The sequence below is a fragment of the Hyaena hyaena genome, unplaced genomic scaffold, assembly GCF_003009895.1.
Source record: "Hyaena hyaena isolate Hyena2069 unplaced genomic scaffold, ASM300989v1 scaffold_1061, whole genome shotgun sequence".
NCBI lineage: Eukaryota > Metazoa > Chordata > Mammalia > Carnivora > Hyaenidae > Hyaena > Hyaena hyaena.
The window spans coordinates 320,959-345,018 of NW_024081696.1; the positions used below are offsets into that span (position 1 = coordinate 320,959).

The window sequence follows — 24,060 nt, forward strand, 5'->3', positions numbered from 1 at the left end:
TTCCACAGAGGAACCAGATCCTCTCTTCATGTGCTGTGGCCCCAGGTCATCTTCTCTCCTCCTGCAGTGTCCTCTGAAGAGTAGTTGAGTGTCACTTTAGTCTAACAAACAACCTCAGGCAGTTCAGCTTACAATAACAAAGGTCGATTTCTATCTCTCTCTTTTTCATTTAACAGTTTTTTTTTCAAGTCATATATAAGATTACTTTATTCCTGTATCTCCTCAATAGTTTCTTCCTTATATTTGCCTTTTGCCTTTCCTACTTGGCAAGGTTTGGCTTTACGTCCAAGGATCTCTTTGCGGTCTTTGTCCACTTTTAGTCTAGGCCAGGGTGACCGCCCACCTTCTCTCGCTGTACTTGCTCAGTGCACATGCCCTATTTCTTCCTGTAAACCTGGACTGCCTTGCCAGTCTGCTGACCTTTGTAGTATCCTCACACAACCTATACTTCAGCATTCTTTCGGAGGGGCATGGATTGAACGTTGTCTTTCTGTCTCAGCTCTCGGGAAATGGAGCTTCGTTTTGGCTGTTTATGCTTCAGCGGTGGTTGCCTGCAGAAGGGAAGAATAGGGTTTTATTTCTTATTCACATTACCGTTGGTGGTTGGCCATTTGCAATTCTGGGACCCAGACTGGAGGAACAGTCCCTGTCTGGGGTATGTCTGGGTTATGTTGCCTTCATGGCCAACAGAACTATGAAATGTTTTTAAGATTCCACTCAGCAGTGGAAGATGTGACTTCTACTTGAATTCCTTGCCAAAGCCTGTCAGCGGTGGAAGAGGAAGTATCCTCCTCCCACTGAAAGAGGCAGTGAATATTTGGACCAATAATAAAATCTACCACATCTACTAACTTACCTCTGAACCATACATGCTGACATTGGTCCCTCTGCACTAAGCCAGCAAACATGTGCTCTTGAAGGCTGTGGCCTCTGTTTAGTGAGAACAGTGAGTCCCTCATGATATTCATATGCTAGCAGCATTTGACTTTCTGATGTTAAAATATATTACAAGGATAAGCTTGACCCATTCATATTTTTATTTTTTAAAAAAAGTTTTAAATATGTCAACCATAAGAACGTATTAAATCTATATGTGCAAGTTAAATAACAATAATCAAGCAAATATCCATATATACATCATTATTTCTTAACAAAGAAGAGCACTACTGTCATACTACGAGCCCCCATTTCCTGTCCCATCACATCCCCTATTACTCCCAAAGTAACCATCACACTGACTTCTTTGTTAACTGAGTCCTGTTTTTCTTTGGAGTTCTCTGATTTAGATGCATGAAACTTCAGAAATAAGCTCACATCTACCGTTGTAATGAAAGAACAATATTTACTGGAGAAAGAAACTGAATGGAGTCTTTGGGTCAGAGTCTGAGTCTGGTTCCTTGACAGGTTTAAGAGCCTCTTCTGGAGAAGTCAGAGAAGCCAGGTCATGGAGTTTCCCAGGGAGATGCGCTCACCAGGGTCAGGGCGTCCAGGCAAGTCCTAGTGTGGGCCAGCCACTGGATGGGCTGAGCTTCTGTGACTGGGCACAGAGGAGAGAGCAGGGACTTTTCCATCCTGTGGCCATGACAAGTGAGGCGCAGATAAGACATAAGCCAGCCTCCCCTGGGCATTCTGCACTGGGGTTAGCAACACAGCATGGTGTCAACGGGCATCCTGGCTTCCACAGACCTTAGCATGTCTGTCTCTTGAGTTACAGGGTTTTAGCCTGACTTGGTCTTTTGTTTTGTTTCCAAACTTCTATTCTCTCTATTTGGAATCTCTATTTGGGGGAATTCTGGAGCTACTAGACTGAAGCTCTAATATTCTTAACTTTTCTCTCCTATTTTCTCACTCTTTTTTTTTTTTTTTTGTTCTACTTTACAGGAGATTTTTTCAATTTTATCTTCCACACATTCTACTGAGGTTTTTCTTGTGATGCCTTATTTTAATTCTAAGAACTCCCTTTCTGTTCACTGAATGTTACTGTTTTTTATTTTATTTTTTCATTTTTGTTCTTTTTTTTTCTTTCTTTCTTTCTTTTTTCTTTTTTGAGAGAGTCTGCATGTAGGGGAGGGGCAGCAAGGGAAAGGGGGAGAGAGAGTCTTAAGCAGGCTCCACACCCAGGGCAGAGCCCAATGTGGGGCTCAATCTCACAACCATTAGATCATAATGTGAGCTGAAATCAAGAGTCAGAGATTTAAACAACTGAACCACCAAGGTGCCCCCACTGAATGTTACTTTTAAAAAGCATCTTGCTGAGTGAGGTGCCTGGGTGTCTCAATGAGTTAAGTATATGACTCTTGATCATGGCTTAGTTCATAATCTCATGGTTGCATGATTGAGCCCTGGGTCAAGCTCCATGGAGCCTGCTAGGGATTCTCTCTCTGCCCTGCCCCTGCTCGTGCTCTCTTTCTGTCTCAAAATAAATAAATAAGGTTTTTAAAAAGTCAATAAAAAGCATCTTGCTGTATGGTTTTAATTCTTTGGTATTTGTGGAGACTTCTTTGTGGGCTAATATATGTTCAATTTTTGTAAAGACAGTGAATCTCTTAATGTTGGGAATAGAATTCTATAAATGTCTAGTAGATAAGAAATATTATGTCCTTCCTGTTTTCACATGCTTACCATTCTTGTTTGTATACTCTCTCAGTTCCTAAGTTCTAGAGATAATTCAGTCCCTATAATTGTAGACTTGTCAATTTCTCCTTATAATTATGTCAAATTTTGCTGTGTAATGTTGAGAATCCTCCCTGGTTATATGCTCTCAGATTTAGGATTATTCCATGTTACTGGTGAAGTGATTCTTTATGATTAAAAAAAATGTTCCTCTTTATCACATTAATTTTAGCCTTAATATCTCCTTTGTCTCACAGTACTTATTTTCTTGATATTAGTATTTAATATATATATGTATACATATTCATTTTACTTTCAGTCTTTTAATATCTTTGAATTTAAACTTTAGGTTTTAAATGTATTTCTGTAACATTTGGATGCTTTGTGTTTATTTCAATCTGAAGATATCTGTTCCTTTAAGAAGTGAGTTTAGTTCAATCACATTTATTTGATTTAATGGTCTGTTTAGACTTACTTCTGCCATCTTTGTTTGTATTCTACTTACCATGAGTTTTCCTTGATGGTAGCCTTTTATGCTATTACTGCCTGTTGCCTTGTCCTTAAAACTCTCCTCCCTTGCCTTCCATCACACTCTACCTTCATCATTCTTTGCCATCTCCTTTGACCTCTCATCTTGCCTCCTTTGTGACTCTTCTTCATCCTTATTAGCCATCACTGAAGCTTCAACCTTGACTCTTGTTTTCGTATTCAAGATGTAGTCATCTTGCCACATGACTTTAGGAGCTTCCTAGATGTCGCTTGGATTTGTCACTAGCTCCTGGGTCTTCAGGTATAGAATAAAATTGGCACAGTGGGCAAAGTCTTGCACTTTTCCTTCAATAATTTGATTTATTTTATTTCAATCTAGAAAAGATTTATTTAAGGAGATGTGGCTCTCATGAGTAGTTTATACATTAAATTTACTCATTTTATACCTACCACCCCCAAAGCATCCTCCAAATCATCTTAAAAGGAAAAAAAAAAGATGGCAAAGGCAAAGAAATAAGGCTTCTGAGTGACCTGTGTCTCTATAAATGTGTGGAACACAGTCCCTGCCTTCTGTGATCTCTGTCTCTAGGGGATGATCCATGGAGCTAAATGACAAGGTGTGGTCGATCCTAAAGCTCAGCAAGTTGCTACTGTTCCCTGTTGCTTTGTTTCCTTTTGTTCCAGGGCCCGCAGAGCGTTTATACTGCTTTTACAGAATCTATGAGACTAGTTAGATTTTGCTCTGAGGTTTACCTCACACATCTCCAGATTTTTCTGTTCTTACATGATATTGCTGGTCGCTTACTCTATGAACATGTGAATGGTCCCATAAATAGTGTTTATAAATGTGAAAACATAGGCTTTCAAATAAGAAGCTACTTAATCATTATGGTTATTAATCTTAAAAAACCAAACACAGTTTGTTTTTTATTTTTTTATATGTTTTGTGAAACAGAGGACAAAGAGCTTCTCCAGGCATGAACTAGTCTGGGCTTTCTCTATATCTGGTCTCTGTATCCCCACCTCCTATACCCCCCATGAGCCCTGTGCAATTACTGGTGCCTGACTGGTAGGTTCTACTGCCCCTCAAATTTGACATGGTTAAGCCAACTTCTCCTTTCAGTTGACATATCTCAAAAAGCATGAGTTTTTCCCCAGTAATTTGTGCTCAAACTCTACAATTCCTTCTTCTGTCTGCATCACACATCAGTTAATTGCTAAGTTCTCCAGATCAGAGATAGCCAATAGAAATATAATGCAGGCCACATATGCAATTTTAATGTCTCATGAACACACCAAAAAGGGCAAAAAGAAGCATGTGAAATTAATTTTATTAACATATTTTGTTTAATCAAATATATTCAATATATTTGAACATGTAATTAATATGAGTTTTAATGGCCATTGTACAATGTTTTTCATACTATGTCTTTGAAGTTTAGTAAGGATTTTATATTTATGGTGCAGCTCATTCAAATGAACTGCCTTTCAAATGCCCAACAGCCAAATGTGGTAAGTGGCTCTGTCTCAGGCTGCACATCTCTAGCACCCAGACGGTGGCTCATGTGTCTGTTAATCTCTTTCCACTCTCAGTGCCACATCCCTGGGTCAGGCACTGGCCACCTAACTCTTCACAGAGCTGTTGGAGTCATCTGCATACTTACATTATTCCTTTAAATCAACAATAGCTCAAGTGAGGTATTATTGATTGTGATGAGCACTGTGCTAGGTGCTGAGGTTACCAAGATGAATAAAGCCAAATCCTTATTCTCAGAAGGATTGCAGTTTAGCAAGGGAGACAAAAATATCTACCATTAACCATGACACTTCGTAGTGAAGTATAATCATAGTGGTATAAATAAAGCATAATGAAGGAAATACTAGCGTTGAGAAGACTGAAGAGCGTTTCAGAGAGAAGGTGGCATTTGAAATGGGCTTTGAAAGAAGAGTAGAAAGTGAGCAGATAGACTCAGGGAGCAGAAGGTAAAAGGCAGGAAGGGAAGTAAGAGCAAGCCAAGTCCATCTCAGTACCAACAGATTCAACATAATGCAATTAAATAAAACTTGATAGAATAGTTCCCAACATACTCCTCTCCTGATTAAAACCTTCACCAGCTTCTTTCCTAATGAAAGCAGGTATGTTCTTCTGCTTCATTGTTTTAAAATGTAGGTTTTATGATTATTCAAGTATGTTGACACTTATAGATTAGCAGATGATTGCCACTGAAAGGACACTTTGTCACTTACAGTTCCCAAAAAGAAAGTGGTGTGCCATGTACGATAGGGTTCTATCCAGAATAATGTCTGACCACATATCTGGGCATTGTGGCCCAGGTAAGCTGATAGATAAAATCATCAGATAAGTCATGCAGGGCCACACAAGTTAGGATTGGGCAGGAGACAGGGGTGGGGGGAGGAGGAAACATGGGCAAGAGCCTTTGTTGTGGTTTTTGAGAGAAGGAACAGGGGAGATGGGGTACGCAGGTTTAGGATTGAGCAGTTGAATAATTTGGGCAGGCTCTGGGGTGTGGAAGCTGTCCTGAGTTGTCTGGTGCCTGGAGGAGAGGGTTCTAAGGGCAGGGGAATACTGGCCCAGACTTTAAGAGCTAGATCGCAGAGGTAGGGAGAAGGTGGATGTGAGCTCTGGATTGGTTAGTTTATACATGAAAAGTAAGCACTCAGGCAAATCATTTACCATCTCTAGGAGTTAGTCTTGGGAGAGGTAGTTTCCCCTGAGTCAGTTAGGCTCCAGATGTCAAAACACCAGAATTAAAAGTTATGCTTATACACTGGCATTCAAGGGCTCTCATATTTTGACTCCTTTCCAGCTTTCCGCTCCCATCCAAGCCAAACTGAACTACTCCCTGGACCCTCAACTGGTTGGTCCACCACTTCCCCACTTCTGATCTGTGCTTTTATCCATTATTACTTTCTGCCCGATACTCAGTCCCTTTTAAATCATCTATATATAATTTTCTTATTTAATTACCTTTGTTAGCTTTTAATAAAATAAAATGTTTATGTTTATATTCAATAATGATAGCAATGATTCTGCCTTCTATATGATAGACCTTCAGCATGTTCCAGGAGTTTTGCTCAGTGTTTTACATACATTTTCTCATTTAACATACACAATAAACTCAAGAAAGAGATGAGATAACTGCTCCATAGTAAAGATGAGGAAACTGAGGCAAGAAAGGTTAAATAATCTGGCTGTCATCACATAACTAGTTGGTGACAGACCACGTGTATACACTCAGCAGACTGACATGAACCCACATTTGTAATCCTCAAATTCAAGTTATATGGAATTTATCTACAAGCTTTTTTCTCTCAAACCTTTGAGATATTAGTCATAATTGGTCAGGTGCTTCTTCAATGCAGAGACATTCTTTTTCTACGAATTGCCTGCGAGTGCCTGAGACACAAGAAGAATGTTATAAAACCGACCTTTCCCAGCCCCTGGGAGAGGTTTTATGTTCTGTAGTGGTCGCCATACATCCTAACAGGATCCCATCTCTTCAAAAGAATTTTGTGGGGTGCCTGGCTGGCTTAGTCAGTTGACCATCTGACTCTTGATTTTGGATCAGATTAGTCAGTTGAGCATCTGTCTCTTGATTTCGGCTCAGGTCATGATCCCAGAGTTGTTGGATTGAGCCCCGAGTCGGGCTGTACGCTGATCATGGCGCTGTTTGGGATTCTCATTCTTTCTCTCTCTCTTTCTGTGCCCTTCTCCCTCACTTGTGCACTCTCTGTCTCTTTCTCTGTCTCTCTAAAATTAAAAAAAAAATGATTCTGTTACTTTTCTTTTGTCCCTTATACATTCTCCTTAGTATTAATATTCATGTGGTTATTATTTGTCATTTCTAATCTGAGATTATGAAGCTTGTTGAGGCCAGGCATTTGATATCACTTACATTTAATCAAGTGTTTATTAGTATTGTGTCTAGTTTATTATCCATACAAAAATTACTCTGAATTGTACTATTTAGCTTATGGAGATATTATGGAAATAAATTATGCCTTTCGGACATAGATCCCTTTTCTTCAATAACAAATGAAGCCTAACAAATGTTAGCTTTGCTAGAGAGATTGCACATTTCCTTTGTTTGACTTACTTTTAAAAATATATTTTTAATTTCCATTCTAGTCAGTGTATTATCTTGGTATTTTTTATTCTTGGTTTTCCTCACTGGTGGACTCAGATTTAAGAATGAAAAAGGAAAGCATTGGCATGATTTTAATATAGGATAATTCGACATATTCCACATAGGCTTGATTTATTTCAGGCACTTTCCTTTAAAGGATGTTTTTGCTTAAAATTAACATTGCAGTTTGGTAACTACATTACTAAAAAAGACTTTCAAAACGGTGCAAAAGACAGCCCAACAGTCAAAATCCCTTAGCAGCTGGCATGCGGGATTAAACAAAAGAAGAGAAAAAGAACCAAGGCTGCCTGTGGGGGGGTCTGCAGCAGCTGGAGTTTCAGGGCAGACCTTGTAAGCTTTCCAGATCTTCTCACCGAAAGCAAAACGCAGCCAGATCATTTTTCTACCTCTTAGCAGACTTACTGAATGTGTTCTGTTGAGAGAGATGAGGAAGGGAAGGCTCATGTGTCAACCCCGCCTCCTCAAAATCTGGAGCTCTGATACTTCCCAGAAGGACTGAGGCTTTGGGGGGCATGTCAAGAATAAGCAGCAGACATGCGCTATAGTGGTAAGAAGAATGGGCAAGAGGAGAGGGAAAAGAGGAAGCATAATGAAAGCAAAGGAGGGAGGAGGAGAGAACAAGGAAACACCAGCAGCGTGAAAGGAAAGAGAAAGAGAGGAACCAAATGAATATTGTAAGAGGTTTCCTTTACAACTGGCTGCTTCTTGAATCCTTAGGATGTGAACATGGGCATACTCTTACTCAGGCTCACTTTGGAATTTTCTCTCCCTAAGACCTGAATCAGAGCCAACATGCGAACTGCCTGCTACTCCTTACCCAGGCTTTGAATCCATCTTTATCAGGGCATAGTTACCAAAGGTGGTGTTTAACAGGCCCCTGTGAGTCCGTTTTCACGTTGTGGTACCTATCGAGTTCCTATAAATGCAGAAAGCTTCTGATTTAGGGCGGGGTCAACCTACTGTAGATTTTGTCTCAGCAAAGGACAGAATGTGGAATCCATAATTGTTCCATGGCCATGTCCAGTCAGATCAATGTTTATTAGGCCCTTGCTGGGTGTCAGCACTGGCACGACACCAGGGGCGTAAAGATCATTAAGATACTGTCCTTATCTACGGACAATGAGAAGAATACAAAGAAATGATTTCACTGCTACATGACTTACAGTTACATAGGTCTGGAGATTAAAAATGTGTTGGTAATGTTTGGGCCACTACAATTAGTGCAGTTGCTGAGACTTTAAAGGTATCAAAAGAAATTGCAAATAGTTGAGAGATAGTAGGAGTTGAGAATATAAGACATTTTTGTTGTTGTTGTTATTTGAAGAATGTTAGACCTTATCACATCAATATTGGGAATCATTGAGGGACTTCAAGCAAGAGAGTCACATGATCTATTTAGTGACAATAGATCACTGTGATACCACGGAGAAAGGAGATTTTGAAAGACATCAGGCTAGAAATAGGGAGACCAACTAGTACAGTAACATCTCAGCTTTCCTGGAACAGTTCAAATTTGTGTTTGTTTTTTCTAGTATAATTATTAATAGTAATAATTATGTCTCCCATTTGGATAATAAATGCTGTGGCCACTCTACTAACTAGAGGTTTATTCCAGTGGCCTAGGAAAAGGCTCTATGGTGGCCGGAGTTCATGAGAGCTTGGCTAAGTGGGTGAAGAGGAGTGGCTGCCCAGTGTTATCAGCAAGAAAAGATCCTTTGACACCCCTTAGAATCTCTTAAATCCACCTCTCACTCAGGCCTGAGCAAATATAAAAGAGATCCCAGTGAACATTTAGTATGTATATACATATTTTTGAGAGAGAGAGAGAGAGAGAGAGAGACAGGGAGATAGAATCCCAAGCAGGCTCCATGCTGTCAGCACAGAGCCCGACTGGGGGGCTCTATCTCACGATCCACTAGATCATGACCTGAGCCAAAATCGAAAGTCGGACGCTTAACTGACTGAGCCATCCAGGTGCCCCTGACAATTTAGTATATTAATTGAATGCTAAATATTATAAAATGTGATGGCTGACTACTTAACCGGTTACTCAACGAGCTTGCTGTTTGTCAGCTCAAATTATACTTGCCTGAGAAATCTGAAAAGAAATGAGAAGGAAAGTCATAAGCAAGTGGTGCAGGAAGTAAGAAAGATAACCCCTAGTTGTGCCGGGGGGTGAGGGCCTGCTCTGGTTCCTGAAATAGAACTGAATGTTCATGGAAGTTTTCGATACTTGCTTGAGGACAGCAGAAAGGGCTGTGAAACCTTGTTAAAGTTTCATCAGTCTGGGTCCTTATAACCTTGAAAGATGGTAAGTATAGAGGCAATTTAGTCAATTGAAAGAAACAATTGTTCATTTCCTACTGCATGTATTTAATCATGAGCTGTCACTCGGGCCTCCTGTTAGAATCCGGTAAAGGTTACTTGGTGGCAATAATTGGGGAATATTTGTTAAAAGAATGAAGTAACTAGACCCAGGAGAGAAGAGATGTTATCAGGAACACACTTTGGCAGAAAAAAATGAATAAGAATAAATGAAGAGGGTGAAGAGCTGTCATTTCCTTTATTTTATTTTTAAACATTTCAACTTCCACTTTCTCATTTTGTACATATGAGGCAAGCTTTTCCTCCACCATAATCTCACTATTACCTTGCATTTATATAGAGCTTATCTCCCAGAAGCTCACAGGGCTACCTCTGAATCCATACCATTTTAGAAAGTATTGCTTAACAGAAAGAAGATGCTCTTATTTAATCCGTCATATCATTAAATGTTTTAGTGGGAGCTTGGAGCTGGATTTGCTGTAGGCGAGTGATTGTCCGTTGGGCCGCGCAAATGCATGTAACAGCTCCACAGCTGCCCAGGCCACAGCAAAAGAGGCATGATTTTGCAACGTGGAGTCAGGCCTCTGCCATCACCCCTTTGCTTTCAACTGTGAATCAGAGAGATGTTTCCAATCTGCAAAGAATTATCCAGTTTGCTGATTTACCTTCATGGCTACCAACGTTCCTGAAATATCTCTGGTGATTACCTCTCTATTTGGGAGCTCTGTCTGCCATAGGCAAGACCATTTACTTAAATGCTAAATCTTGGACTTCCTTCCCCATTTATACTTTTCAGACTGTCATTTGCAGAATTTCATTTAATCAGATTTACTTCCTCTGGTTTTTGCTTCAGAGAAATGGAATTGAATGAGAAAAAAAAATCCTCTGAAGTGGAAGTGGATGGGTTTGGAGATGGAAATATTTTAGGAGTTCTTTCAGAAATTTTTGTTGCAAGCTTTGTTATTTAAAAAAAAATGCATGTTTCCAAGGCATTCGTAATTCAGTGAAATCAAACTCAAATAATTGCTTTGAATTCAGTGAAAGTTGGTCTCTTCACATTTTCCATTTAGCTGAAAATTGATTTTTTAGAAAAGTGTAGTAGATTAAAATTATTGCCTGGTCTCTGTATAATTCTCAAGCTGACAGTATTCTTACATGACTTTCTCTGCCTCCTTCTCTTCCTTTTTCTGCTTTTCTTTCCTCATCTTCCTCTTAGAGGTTAGATAAACACTTTGTTCATTCACTATTGTAAAAATTGAATACAAACTAGAGGGCAAGACATACGACATTTCTTTTCATCTCTGGCATATCAATTTAATGTTTATGTTATAAGTCAGTTTGTGAATACCATAGAACAGTGTTTTTCAGTTGGGTATACTGTTTGATATTAAAAATAATATTAATAATCTTCGTTTTTCATTGAACTGAATGCCTCCTGTAAAACTGGAGAGTCCTAGGTATATAACACATGTCTGGAGTCCTCAGAGTGATCACAGAAGGAATTAGATACATGCCATCCCCTCTCACATAGAAGATCACAGAAGGTTATATTGTCAGTGCGCAAGTATAAAGATAAAGCACTCAATTGCCAAAACAATTGCTAAATCAAAAAATCAATTCATATTAGAACAAAATTATGCCACCGGTATTTAATTTTTTTGATTTGAATTTTTATTTGAGAATCAGCTAAAAGAACCAAGAGCAGATTCCTTTTAGTGCCACTGGTATTTTCATTGTATGTAAAACACACACATAACTAGAATAAAAAGTGACAAACTTTGTCCAGACCCCTGGCATTTACATGAAAAATACAAAGCCAAAATGCATATAATTATGACAGCGATTTATTTTGTAATGGGCTTGACTTTTTGTGCACTGCGAAGATTGACATTTTATAAAGGTTTTGTTGCTAGGTACATAAAAAGAGCCTTTTGTACTCTGCCTGTTACAATACCCTCTGATTAGAAGGTAATTAATTAATAAGCCTCTTCTTTTGTTTATTCTAGGATTCAAGAAAGGTTCACAAACCACCGCTGCACAGTAATGCAGCTATTACAATGATTTATTTGGGGAAAAATGTGCACCTATCTCATGATCACCCAGACTTCCGGGATGAAATAAAAGTTTATCAACAGCACTGTGGTGGGGAAAACCTTTGTGTCTACAAAGGCAAACTACTTGAAAAAGGTACACATGGAATGTGAATTTTTTTTTTAAGTTGCTTGAAGTTGATGCAATAGATAAGCTATCATTGATATAATATCAAAATGGCTTCAATCACTCTATGAAATTATGCATATCCAGGGACTTATAAACCAGCTGCCTAAAAGTAAATCTAGATTTACTGCTCCATGATTGAAACCGAAACAGCAATTACTCTTGCAGATTGTGGAAGAAAGAATTTGGAGTGATTTAACCCAGTAACAGATTAATTTTGGGATAGAGATATATGATCATTAAAATGTTGCACGAATAAACTGTCCCCCAAATTACAAGTTAACTATTTGACCTGACATAATGAATTATATCATACATTATTCTAAGGGAAAAATATCAGGTTGGCAATTTGTTCTTTAGAAAAATGTTGAGATAAAATCACAAATCCAACAGACTTCAGGGTGAATCACACCTACATAATTTGGTGCAGAATTTGGGTAGATGGATTTTAGAAACATCTAACATTTAGAAATGTTTAGAAAACATTTCTGTTTTCATTTGAAGATAAATCCATGTTTTTTTATCATAAGATAATTTTTATATCTAATACAGGGTTTCTCATATTGTACTGAAATGGTTTCCATCAATATTTAGTTCTGTGGAATAGCAATTAAAAGGATGAGGATATAATATCAGATTATATTTATTTCCTTGCTTAAGAAACTCTGTTTAAAAAGATGGTGTATTATTACTAACTGAAATAAATATTTACATTTGGACAATCTTGATATAACTTTAGGGAATCAGGAGTTGGGGGCAAGTATGGAATTGTTACTTTTGGCTTTTTTGATTTCCCTCATCACTCAAAAATAGTGACTATTAATTTAAAAAATTTCAGGGACTTAAAAAGAAACTAGACAGATTTAGAGATTACATAAATAAAACTTTCCAACATAAAAAAAGTAAACACTTGAATGTTAGTTTCAACTTTTACTTTATAAAGGTTTGTAAAACTTATAAAAAATAATCCTCAGTAAATCTAGAAACGATTCCTTCCCCATTTTCTCTACTTGGCTGAAATGTAATTTACTTTGTCATTTTGTCATAGTATTTGAAAGTTCATTCCTTCCACTTTGTAGATGAGGAAAATGAGGAGACCAGAGGTACAATGGCTTCCTAAAGTCTCATGTGCAGTTTGGGGCACGTCAAGAGCAGAACCCAGACGGCTGAGTATGTGCAGGACCTTTGCTCAGTTAGCCATCAGTGGCAAAGGGTTTCCCGTGTTTTCATCATATGAGTGACATGAAACCCCTAATTATAGTGGCATAGATATACTTATTTTTTGAAAGTGTGACTTTGAACTATTAATTTAGAAGGACTGCTGAAATTAGCTACAGTCTACAAGTTGAATGAATGTAATGAAACTTTACCTGGGTCTTGGATCACGCCTTATTTCAGACAATGCCTACGTGTGTCTTTCTGCCCACTGGAAAACATGGTACATACAAATGAAACAAGAACAAGAAGTAGTGAGCTGAATGCTTTTCTGGGAGATGATATATACTCTGTAGGAATGGTGCAAAATCAGAGTGAGTGAGAGTGTGACTTGGCTAAGTGATGTTTTGCAACATATTGATCCTGGAGATGACTTTTGCTGTGTCATTCATTGAACAGACTTGAATAATAGGATGGAATGGGAGCTTAAATAATTGAATCCTGTCCACACAATAATTTTGTCTCAGCTTGCCCTTTGATTGCCAGGAAAGTAATTGTTCAAAATTGAAAAGTTGGGTGGCTCGAAGTTGACTTGCGGTTCAGCAATCTTAGCAATTTAGCTGGACTGAAAAGAATCTGCCCGTTTTTACAAATCAAAGCTGTGCATGATTCAGTGAAATGTGAATAGGTTTTTAGAAGAGCTCTGTTTAAAAAAAAAAAGAGGAAAAGGGTGTTTAATGTTCTGCTTGGAGCAGTAAACTAATTAAAAATGTGGCATTCGTTAATTTGTCTTGCTTTGGGATGAGAAATAACAATAAAATTAATTATTTAGGAATCTGGCAAGTGCATCTTTTATTCCCGTAGTAATTCATTGATGTCTTACGGTTTGAGTTTAGATATCAAGCCACATATTGATTGTTTATTAGATACACCTATGAAGTCACGGAGTCTTTCTGCTACCTGTAAAGAGTATAGTTCTTTACAGGCTTTTTTATTTACCACGTTCATCTTTTCAAACAAGGAAAACCTTGGCCTCCTGGGTTCACATGGAGTGTAACTTTTTTTTTCTGGGCCTCTTATCATCCCTTCCTTTTCTGCCTCATTTTCCCATATTTTCATAACCTGCTGTACCGATGTGTGCATCCCTCATTACTCCCTCACAAACCGGCTGCTCCACCAGTTTCCCCTTCCCCGCGCTGTTATCTTCTCTTTTCTGGTGCTATTTCCTTTGTCTGCAATAGGACAAAAAAGATTTTAAATTCAAAATAGGATTTTAAATTCAAATCGTACCCATCTTTTAAGATTCTGATTGAGGCTGGAAGCTTTCTCAGCTGACTTCTACCATTTCATCCCTCCCTCCATGGCTATGGCTCTTAATCTGCACTGAAACCTGAACGTTTCATTACACTGTGACTTAGAGTAACTGTGTTTTTATTTTTCTTTTACTTGTTATATATATATATATACACACACACACACATATTGGGTATACATATACATATTTATATTGAGTTTTTAGTTTTTATTGAGGTGTAACTTATATTCCATAAAATTCATCTATTGTGAGTGTACAATTCAGTGATTTTTAAACATTTTTATAGGGTTGTGCAGCCATGATCACAAACCAGTTTCGGAATATCTCTATCACTTCAGAAAGTTCCATTGTTCCCATTGGCAAAGAATTCTCACTCTTTGTAGCCAGACTCAGGCAGCCACTGATCTGCTTCCGGTCTCTACAGATATGCCTTTTCTGGACATTTCATATAAATGAAATCGCACAATAGGAAGTATTTGTGTCTTGCTTTTTCACTTAGCATAGTGCTTCTGAGAGTCATCTATTCACTCCATTTATCAGTGATTGCTCTCTTCTTACACCACTGAATGCATTCCACTACATGGACATTTGTACTCTTTCTAATTCGGTTTTTGTTTGTTGGTTTAAGGTTATTTATTTATGTTCATTTATATATTTATTTTGAGAGAGAAAGAGAGAGCCCAGGGGAGGGGCAGAGAGAGAGGGAGAGATAGAATCCCAAACAAGCTCCACGTCCTGCAGAGACTTAATTGACTGAGCCACCCAGGTATCCCTACAAATACAAGCTTTTGTGCAGACATCTGGTCATTTCCCTTGAGTATATTCCTAGGAGTGGATTTGATGGCTCTTTTTTTTCAGTAAGGGTCACACTTTTCTGTTTTTTACATGCATGTTCTTTGATTTTGTTGTTGTTGAAAACAGGACATTTTTGATCATATAGCAGCTGTGGATTCTAGATTCTGGCTTTTCCCACTTGAAGGCTATTGTTCTTGTTTTTGTTTTTGTTTGTGTAGTAACTTCTCTGAAACAAATCTGTGAAATCCATGCCCCCTCTCCTTGGTGGACAGCCAGTGTGATGTCTCTGCTTAGATTTTATCTAGTTTTTATTTTTCACGCTAGTCTCTTAGGGTTATCCTTGTGTTTTCATAGTTTATTGCTCATCTAGTGATTTGTCAAAGATTGTGTTCAAACACTTTGAACCACTATAGCCTCCAGCTTCCACTAGTGGATCTGTTTGTAGGTGAATTAGTTTTCTGGGGCTAATGTTGTTACAGAACCTGGTCTGGATCACCCAGCAGAAGAATCAAGCGGCCCTTGGAGATCTTGGAAAGCAGGAGGTTTATTTTACACCGGTGGGCTCAGAGGAGATCATTCTCCAGAGGCCTGAGTCCAGAGCATAAGCAGAGGGGACAAATTATAGTCTGTTATTTCCGAATTCCTCATTAATACCTGTGGCAAGCAGGGTGGGAAGAAGAACCCAGAAGGGAAATCTTCAGGCAGGGACTGGAATTCCCCTACTGGTCTTGTCGGTTATCTTATAACAGATTTTTACCTATTGATGTAACAAATCCTCAAAACTGTGGCTTAAGAAAACATAAAGTTAATTCTATCACAGTTCTGGAGGCTAGAAGTCTAAACTCAGGTATTAGCAGGGCCATACTCCACCTAACAGCTCTAGGGGAGAATCTTCCTTTGGCTCTTCCATCTCATGGTGATTCCATCTCTGTATCTGTGCTCACATTCCATTCTTCTCTGTGTGTCTCTGTGGATGTCTGGTCCTCTTCTTCTAAGGACGTCCGTCATTGGATTTGTAAGACAAACCAAATCCAGGATAGTATCAACTTGACCCTTCACTACTTATCCAAAGAAATAAGAAACCATATACAAATAAGGTTACATTCTGAGGTTGGTCATGGAGTTTATTTTGAGAGAGAGGAGAAAGAGAGCATGAACAGGGGCAGGTCAGAGAGAGAGGAGAGAGAGAATCCCAAGCCATGACATTGGTCTCAGTGCCACAAATCCCAAGATCGTGACCTGAGCCAAAACCAAGAGTTGGATGTTCAACTGACAGAGCCACCCACACACCCCAGTTATGGGTTTTTAGAGAGCAATATTCAACCAGTTATAACAGGTTCAGGAACACATTCAAAGTTCAGGCAGTTTTCAAGTCTTGCTTCAACTTTTATTTTCCACCAGACTTTCTTGTGTTTTCATTGTTCACAGATGCAAGCTCCAAGTAGGCCAGGGATGTGTGAATAGGTTGGGCCTACTCCAATCCATGCCACTTCCCGTTAGCCGGAGATGTGTTGAGAGCTTATTGAATGTGTCTATAATTGCCTTATGGCCCGCATCTCCCTGTTAAATTTCTGGCTATTCCAGTGGCCTCCTGCTTGCCCTAATTAGAAATAGAGTCTCAGCTAGCAGAATCTCTGACCTTCCACGATAGCTTGCCTCCAAGATTGCTACTTATTACTGGTAATGCTACTGGCCAAGGATTTTTTGTTTTCTGCTCCAAATGAAGTCAGCCCCCACTGACAGTGAAGCTGCTGGTTATTTCTGGCTTGCCCTACCCTATTAGAAGGAGGTGATGAAATGGTGGCAGGGGAGGGGGAGAAGAGCAGCCCCAGGCAAGAATGCCTCAGACTCCCTCTATTCTTACAAAAAGTTCAGTCATTTTTGATGAATAACTGCTGCTCAGCTTGTTTTAAGTCTTTGGTCCATTTTTAGAGACAAAATTTTAAGGGGAGAGGATTTGGTGACCACACTCCAGAAATCAGGTATATTATTTTCATCTCTCCTGCTAAATTATAACTTCTTGAGGAAGGAGGTCATATTTGGAAGTTGGAAGTGTCCAACTTCCACCTGGGTCATGATGTCACGGTTTGTGGATTTGAGCCCCCTGTCGCGGGGGCTCTGTACTGACCTTTTTTTTTTTTTTTTTTTTTTTTTTTTTTTTTTTTTTTTTTTTTTTTTTTTTTTTTTTTTTTTTTTTTTTTTTGGTATTTTAGTTTCTCTTTAGTGCCTAACACAGTGCGAGCCACTGCCAGTCCACAATGAATAACCACGTTTTACAAATAGCCTGGAATGCCTTCTGACATTATACATTATATAATCCTTAGGACTACTCTGCAGACTGGGTCACTCCCTCCACCCCACTCCTTCACCCCCGCCCCTGGCCATCCTCAGTTTATGGATGAGAATTCTGAAATGCAGCAAAGTTAAATGACCTACCAACAGAAACTCAACTTGGAAGTGAAGAACTAGGACATGGACCCAAATCTGCTGACTTCTGGTTTATATTCTTTCCATTAATTTCATGCAGAAACCATTAAGCGAGGGTTGCAAAGGGTCACTAAATTTTAAAATATAAAATTAGGGGCACCTGGGTGGCTGGTCAGTTAAGCGTCCAACTGCCACTTGGGTCATGATGTCACGGTTTGTGGATTTGAGCCCCCTGTCGCGGGGGCTCTGTACTGACAGCTCAGAGCCTGGAGCCTGCTTTGGATTCTGTCTCCCTCTCCCTCTGCCCCTCCCCCACTTGCATTCTGTCTCTCACTCTCTCTCTCTCTCTCTCAAAAATAAACATTAAAAATTAAAATTTAAAATTTAAAAATAAATAACAAGGAAAGAAAAGCAGATGGTGTCAATTTTTGGTCAGTAAATTTGAAAAAAAAGAAATGGAATAATAGGTGTATGTGCTCTCTAGCCACATGGGTACAAAATGGAAGGGCAGTCACTTCTAGCAGTTCGTCTTCTGTGCCCGTTCACAGCATTTCATTGGCTGTACCTCCTCCCAGGCTGGGATCTCAGGTAGTTACAGAGTGTGAGGCTCTGGCAGAATAGATCATAGTTACATGAATGTCCTGTTCAAATTTCAGTAAAGAAAGCGGTCAAACTAGCTTTCTAGTCAATATTTAGAAGCCCATATGTCATTTAGAAGAGTGGACTTTTAAGAATTTTTTAAAACTGTTTATTTATTTTGAGAGAGAGAAAGACAGAGAGCAGCAGCGGAGGAGGGGCAGAGAGAGAGGGAGAGGGAATCCCAGATCCCAAGCACTGTCAGCACAGGGCCCAAAGCGGGGGGCCACGAAACCAGGAGATCATGACCTGAGCCAAAATCAAGAGTCACACACTTAACCTACTGAGACACTCACGCATCCAAAGACCAGTATATTTTAAAATCTGTTGTATCTTAGTTTCCCCAGACACTAACTTTCCAATTTTCTCTTCACTAGTGTGTTTAATTTTGCATCACAAATACTAAGGTGTAAATAATGGAATTACCTTTTCAATAATTCTGTTCTTTAGTACAAGTTGCATCTTATTTAGACTTTTTTTTAGGGGCAGAATGTGGTCCAAACATAATATTTCTAGATGACTATGAAAGAAACAGGTCAAAATAATAATGTATTAATTATTTACTGGGGGCCTCCTATGCCATTGTCCTGGGATCTGGGGAAACAAAGGTAAGACCAGTTCCAGCTCTCAGGGATTTCAGAAGCATGGAGGGCAGCAGACATCTACTTCAGGGCTCTCAACTTGTGGTCCCTGGACCAGAAGCGCAAGCATCACCTGACAACTTGATAGAAATGCAAATTCTTGTGTTCTACTGAATCAGAAACTGGCAGGAAGCCCAGCAATCTGGGTTATAATAAGCCTTTCAGGATATTCTGGTGCACTACTACTAAAGTTTGAGAAGCAGTGGCATAGCCATATTTTTAATGTATATTGAAATACTGCAGTAACAAGAAAGGTGTACATGCAGAGAGATGAAATGATCAACCCCATTATTAGTGCAAGTGGAAAAGTCCCAGGAGGCTTCTTTTGTAGGAAGTAACAGAAGTGTCATGAAAAGCAGGTTTCTGAGTCATTCTATAGAACGGGTTTCTTAGACCTAGAATTTGGGATCTCCAAGGTGAGACCTTTTCAAAGAGCATTATAAAGACTTGGAATGATTAACAATTATTAATTACAAGCAGTGGTTCTTAATTTATTGTTGTGGCTTTTGGGTGGGTGGGGGAGCAAGCGAGGGAAATCAACCCAGGCAGATTTGAGAATGAATTAGAGATGGAATAATTCCTCCTCTTCCATACATGTTAGGCGGTTTCAAGTCACAGCTAAAAATACACATTTATTTAAAAGCATTACTGAGCTCACAGTAACTTTTGTCATATACTTTAACAGTAGCTAACATAGCAAGATGGAATCAAGAGAGATATTTGGACTCAAACACCAACTGTCCTACTTAACTGTATGATCTTGGATGAACTACTGAGTCCTCCTAAACTTTAATTCCTGCATATAGAAACTAGTGATAATGACATTCTCACTTCATGTGGTTGTTGAGAAATAACACACCTAAGTTCATCAGGAAGAATGCCCGGCCATAGTAAGAATTCATAGAATGTTATTATTTTATTACAAATCAGAGTTTTATAATGCCTTGGAGTATTTATTGTAAATAAAAGTAATAGAAAGTGTTTTTAATGATTAAACATTGTTCTCAAGTTAAAAAGGTAATCTAGAGCATACTATTGTACTTATCTAATAGAAAAGTGTGATTTTGAACATATTAGTCCAAAGTCAGTTGCTTTCACTGATGTATTTACCTTTTTAATTCCAGAGACCTTTCAGTTTATTTCCAAAAGGCACCATGGCTTCCCCTTCAGCCTCACCTTTTTCCTGAATGGGATGCAAGTGAACAGGTTGAGCTCCTGCTGTGAATATAAGCATCGGAAAGGTTCCAGACTTGGAGGCAAAAGAGGCTACTTTGGGTTTGTGTGCGTGGAGAGATCATCTCCTTGCTACAAGTATGGAAACAAATGTCCTCTGGTAGAGGGCAAGCCTTGCTACATGTTTCTTCTCATGCTTCTACTGATGCATTTCTCAGCACAGTCTGTTAACAAAGATATCAGTGTAGATGAGCCTAAAATGTCTAAGTTAAAGGTTGTTTATTATAACCCAGTATGTTGTATTTGAAATTATAAGATATGAATTAGACTTCCAGATGCATATATAATGGGGGCAAAAGCTGGTGGTGTTTCAAAGTCTGTCCCTCTCTCTTTCCTCATACTGTTTTAAATTCTGTTACTGAAGTGAAGGAGAAGAGGGGGTTTTATTCTCAGTCTTCTTAGGAACTGGATTGGGGAATCTCCAAATGTGTGTCATGCATGTGTCTTATATGGTTGGGAATTTCAGGTCATGCATACCAGAGGCATGCTTGCATTATGGAATGGCCTGGTGATCATTCTCATGCCCCTGGTTTTCATCTCAGACATAACAAAATGCATGATAAAAGATCAATTTTGACTGTTGTTCATCAGCTTTTATATTGGAAATTCTATTTGAAATTAGGACACTGACATGCAGGCTTTCTTTAATTTTTTTCTGAAAGTACTAATGGAAAATTAATGTATGACAAGCTATAGGAGTGAACCAACCAAAGTTCCTCCTCTCATGGAGCCCATTCTAATGGGGGAAAGGCAAATAACAAGTAAACCAGTTAATTTGTGTCATATGGCATTAAGTGTGATGAGCACAGAACAGGGGAAGGGAGATACACGGAGTTAAGGGGAACAAGGGTCAGAGGGTGGTATTTTATCTAGGGTGGTCAGGAAAGGCCTCTTTGATGTCTTTTGAACAGAAACCAGAAAAAATGTCTCCTCTAAATAGTTTTTCAAGTAGAAGCAAAGAATATACAAAGAGCATGAGGCAGGAGCATGCTTGGTGTGCAGAACCTATTGTGGCCAGAGCAAAAGTAAGGGATGGACAATAATAGAAGTTTTATAGAGATTAGAGGGACAGTAAGGCCAAGACATGTAACATCTTAAAGTGACTGCAAGGATTTTGATTTTTTCTAAGTGAGATACAGAGCTTCTAAGGTAGGTTTTGAGCAATGACCTGTCTTGATCTGACTGTAGCTCCTCTGGGAAAAATAAACAAGAGAGGTGGAGGCAAGGAAAGACTGGAAACTAATTTAATCCAGAGGAGAGAGAATGGTAGAAAGTGTTAGAAGTGATTGGGTTCTAGATATATTTTGAAAGCAGAGTCCACAGGATTTATTGATGGATTGGATGCAGGGCATGAGATAAAGAGCAGAGTCAAAAGTGATTGAAAAGTTTTTGTTCTGAATAACTGCAAAAAAAGTCCAGTTCGCATGTACTAAGATGGAGAAAACTGTGGAAGAAGCAGGTTTGGGAGTGAAATGAAGGGATATTGGTTTGGGGCACATGAAATGTAAGATGTCTATGAGTATGCAAGCAGAGATGTTAATTAAGTGGTTGAATATGTGAATCTGGGATCTGGTGAGAGGTCCAGGTTGGAGATATAAATTTGAGAATGGTTTGCATATAGATGGCATTTAAACTCATAAGATGGGATGTGATCGTTTAAGAGTTGAATGCAGATAGAGATGTCTGATGTCCAGGATGCTCCAGTTTAAAGATGAAGGAGGTAAAGAGGAACTGGAAAAAGGCCTAAGAAGGAAGGCAAGGGATTATAAAGAGAACCCAGAGAACACGGTGTCCTGGGAATGAACAGAGAAAAACGTGATCAACTAGGTCAAATGTGTGGATAGGTAAAGTCAAGTCAAGTCTGAGGATTGAGTATGATTTGGTAATGTGTCAGCTATTGGTGTCCTTGACACAAATTATTGTAGTGGAGTAAAGGAATGCAAACTTGATTGGAGTGGGTTTAAGAAATGATTGGGGAAGAGGTAGAGCCAGAGAATATAGATAACTCTTTTTAAAGAATTTTGCTATAAAAGATGTAAATTGGGTGACAGCCAGGAAGGAGGCTATAAGGGCCAAAGGGGACTTTCTACTTTTTAAGATGGGAGATATAGTAATATATTATATGCTGATAGACAGAATTGATACCCTAGACAGAGGTATCAAAAAAAATTCAATCAAGCATGACATGGAGGGAGAAATTGTTGGAGGCAATGCTTGAGTGGGTGAGAGGAGATGGGATCCAGGGCCCAAATCAAGACGTTAGCCTTAGAGGAGGAGACTCATTCTTCTAGAGCAACTGGAGGAGACGTGGCTTATAGGGGAGGGAGAGAGGTAAGTTGATGCATGTGTTGGGACCAACTGGAAGTTCTACACTGATTGTTTCTATTTTTTCAGTCAAATAAGAATTTATCAGCTGAGGTTAAGGCTTAAGGGGGAGAAGGGATTGGAGGTTTTAGGGGAGAGAAAAGGTGTGCAGAAGTCATCCAGAAAGTGGCAGAATGAATGGTCTAGAGCAATACAGTAGGAGGGCTCAGGAGTGCTTAGGACCCACCTGAGGTTGCTTTCCTATTCCAACTCAAATATGCTTTCTCCATATTTGCGGGCAAGTCATCTAACAAATTTCTATTTAGCTCCTAGGAAAGACAGTGAGCTTACATACAATCCTCCAAGCACAAACACACTCCATTCTTTGAGAGCTACTATACAAATCTAAGCTGCAAATGTTTGGATGCAAACACTTTCTATGGGAGTTTAGTACTCAGTACCGAAATCTGATTAATGACCTCTACTTTCCTATTTAACACTTAATAGTCTCTGTACAATTTTTATATTATTTCATTTGATTCTCTGTAGCTTTTTTCTCTGACCTTTTCAAATAATAATAACAAAATGGTTGTGGTATTAAAGAATAAGATCTGTTATCCTTAACTAAAATGCAGTTTTTATAGGACACTGGTTTTCAGTGTTTTGTTAATTTCATCATCATTTCTCCGAGTGAAATGTGTCAATGGCCAAAGTAGAAAAGGGTGGTGTCACTTCATGTCTCCTTGCTGCACCAAATAGAAGTCAAGGCAGAAAGTTTTAAATGGGGCAGGGATGTGTGGATGAGTGCTACAGCTTTGCTTGTTTGGCTCTACGCCATATGAGACTACTCTGATTATTCCAGAAGCACCAAAACTGCATAGCTCCAGTGAAACTTGAGAAACACCCACTTGTAATATAATATATTACAATCACTTATAATATACATTATATATTATTACTTTTATATTACATATTAGTTATTATATATATAAGCTCACTTGTAATATTATATGACTTTTGGGGGGAAGCACATCCATAATAACACTTTTAGTTATTTTATTTTACTTTATTTTTAAATATTTATTTATTTTTGAGATAGAGAGCAAGCAGGGAAGGGCAGAGAGAGAGGAAGGGAGAGAATCTCAAGCAGGCTCCTTGCTTGTCAGCACAGAACCTGATGCAGGGCTCGAACTCATGAACTGTGGATTCATGACCTGAGCCAAAATCAAGAGCCAGGTGCTTAACCGACGAGGCTACTCAGGCGCCCCACTTTTAGTCATTAATTTTAAGGGATGTACATCAATTCCTCTGATTTCTTAAAAATTAAATTGATTTCAATTCATTTTAAAAATACGGGTTCTGGAACTCTTGTTAGGAGGAGGGAAGTGCGTGATACAACAACAGGGAGTTCTATTTCTGAACGTGATTAGGAATTACCTGTTTGAGGTCCTCAGAAAACAAGAAAGGCTCAGCAGCGGTCACTAACAGGTGTGGAGATTCCACAGGTGCACCCATCCCTCAGTCCTGGAAACTGAAGAGACAAGGTAGTTATTTTCAGTCGCTAGAGTGGAACACCAGGAGGAAGAATTGCCTAGCCAAGTGGAACGCAGACAGCTCTGAGCTTTAGTAATCAAAATCAACACCTCAAATTATACTCGGAAGTCAAATAGGTAGTCAGTGACGAGGAGAGCACAGATGTTGCTCACTTTGTTCGTCCAATTCCCTTAAGCAGATGGGCCAT

General features: G+C 38.9%; 1 protein-coding gene across 1 annotated transcript in view; it reads left to right on the forward strand.

The window, feature by feature from the left end:
* The window catches only part of ERICH3 (glutamate rich 3), a 113,860-nt gene that overhangs the window by 51,959 nt on the left and 37,841 nt on the right, over window positions 1–24,060 (forward strand). The window contains exons 9-10 of the mRNA XM_039222130.1: window positions 11,603–11,783; window positions 19,907–20,093. Coding sequence (XP_039078061.1) covers window positions 11,603–11,783; window positions 19,907–20,093 — 368 coding nt within the window. The remainder of the gene's footprint in view (window positions 1–11,602; window positions 11,784–19,906; window positions 20,094–24,060) is intronic.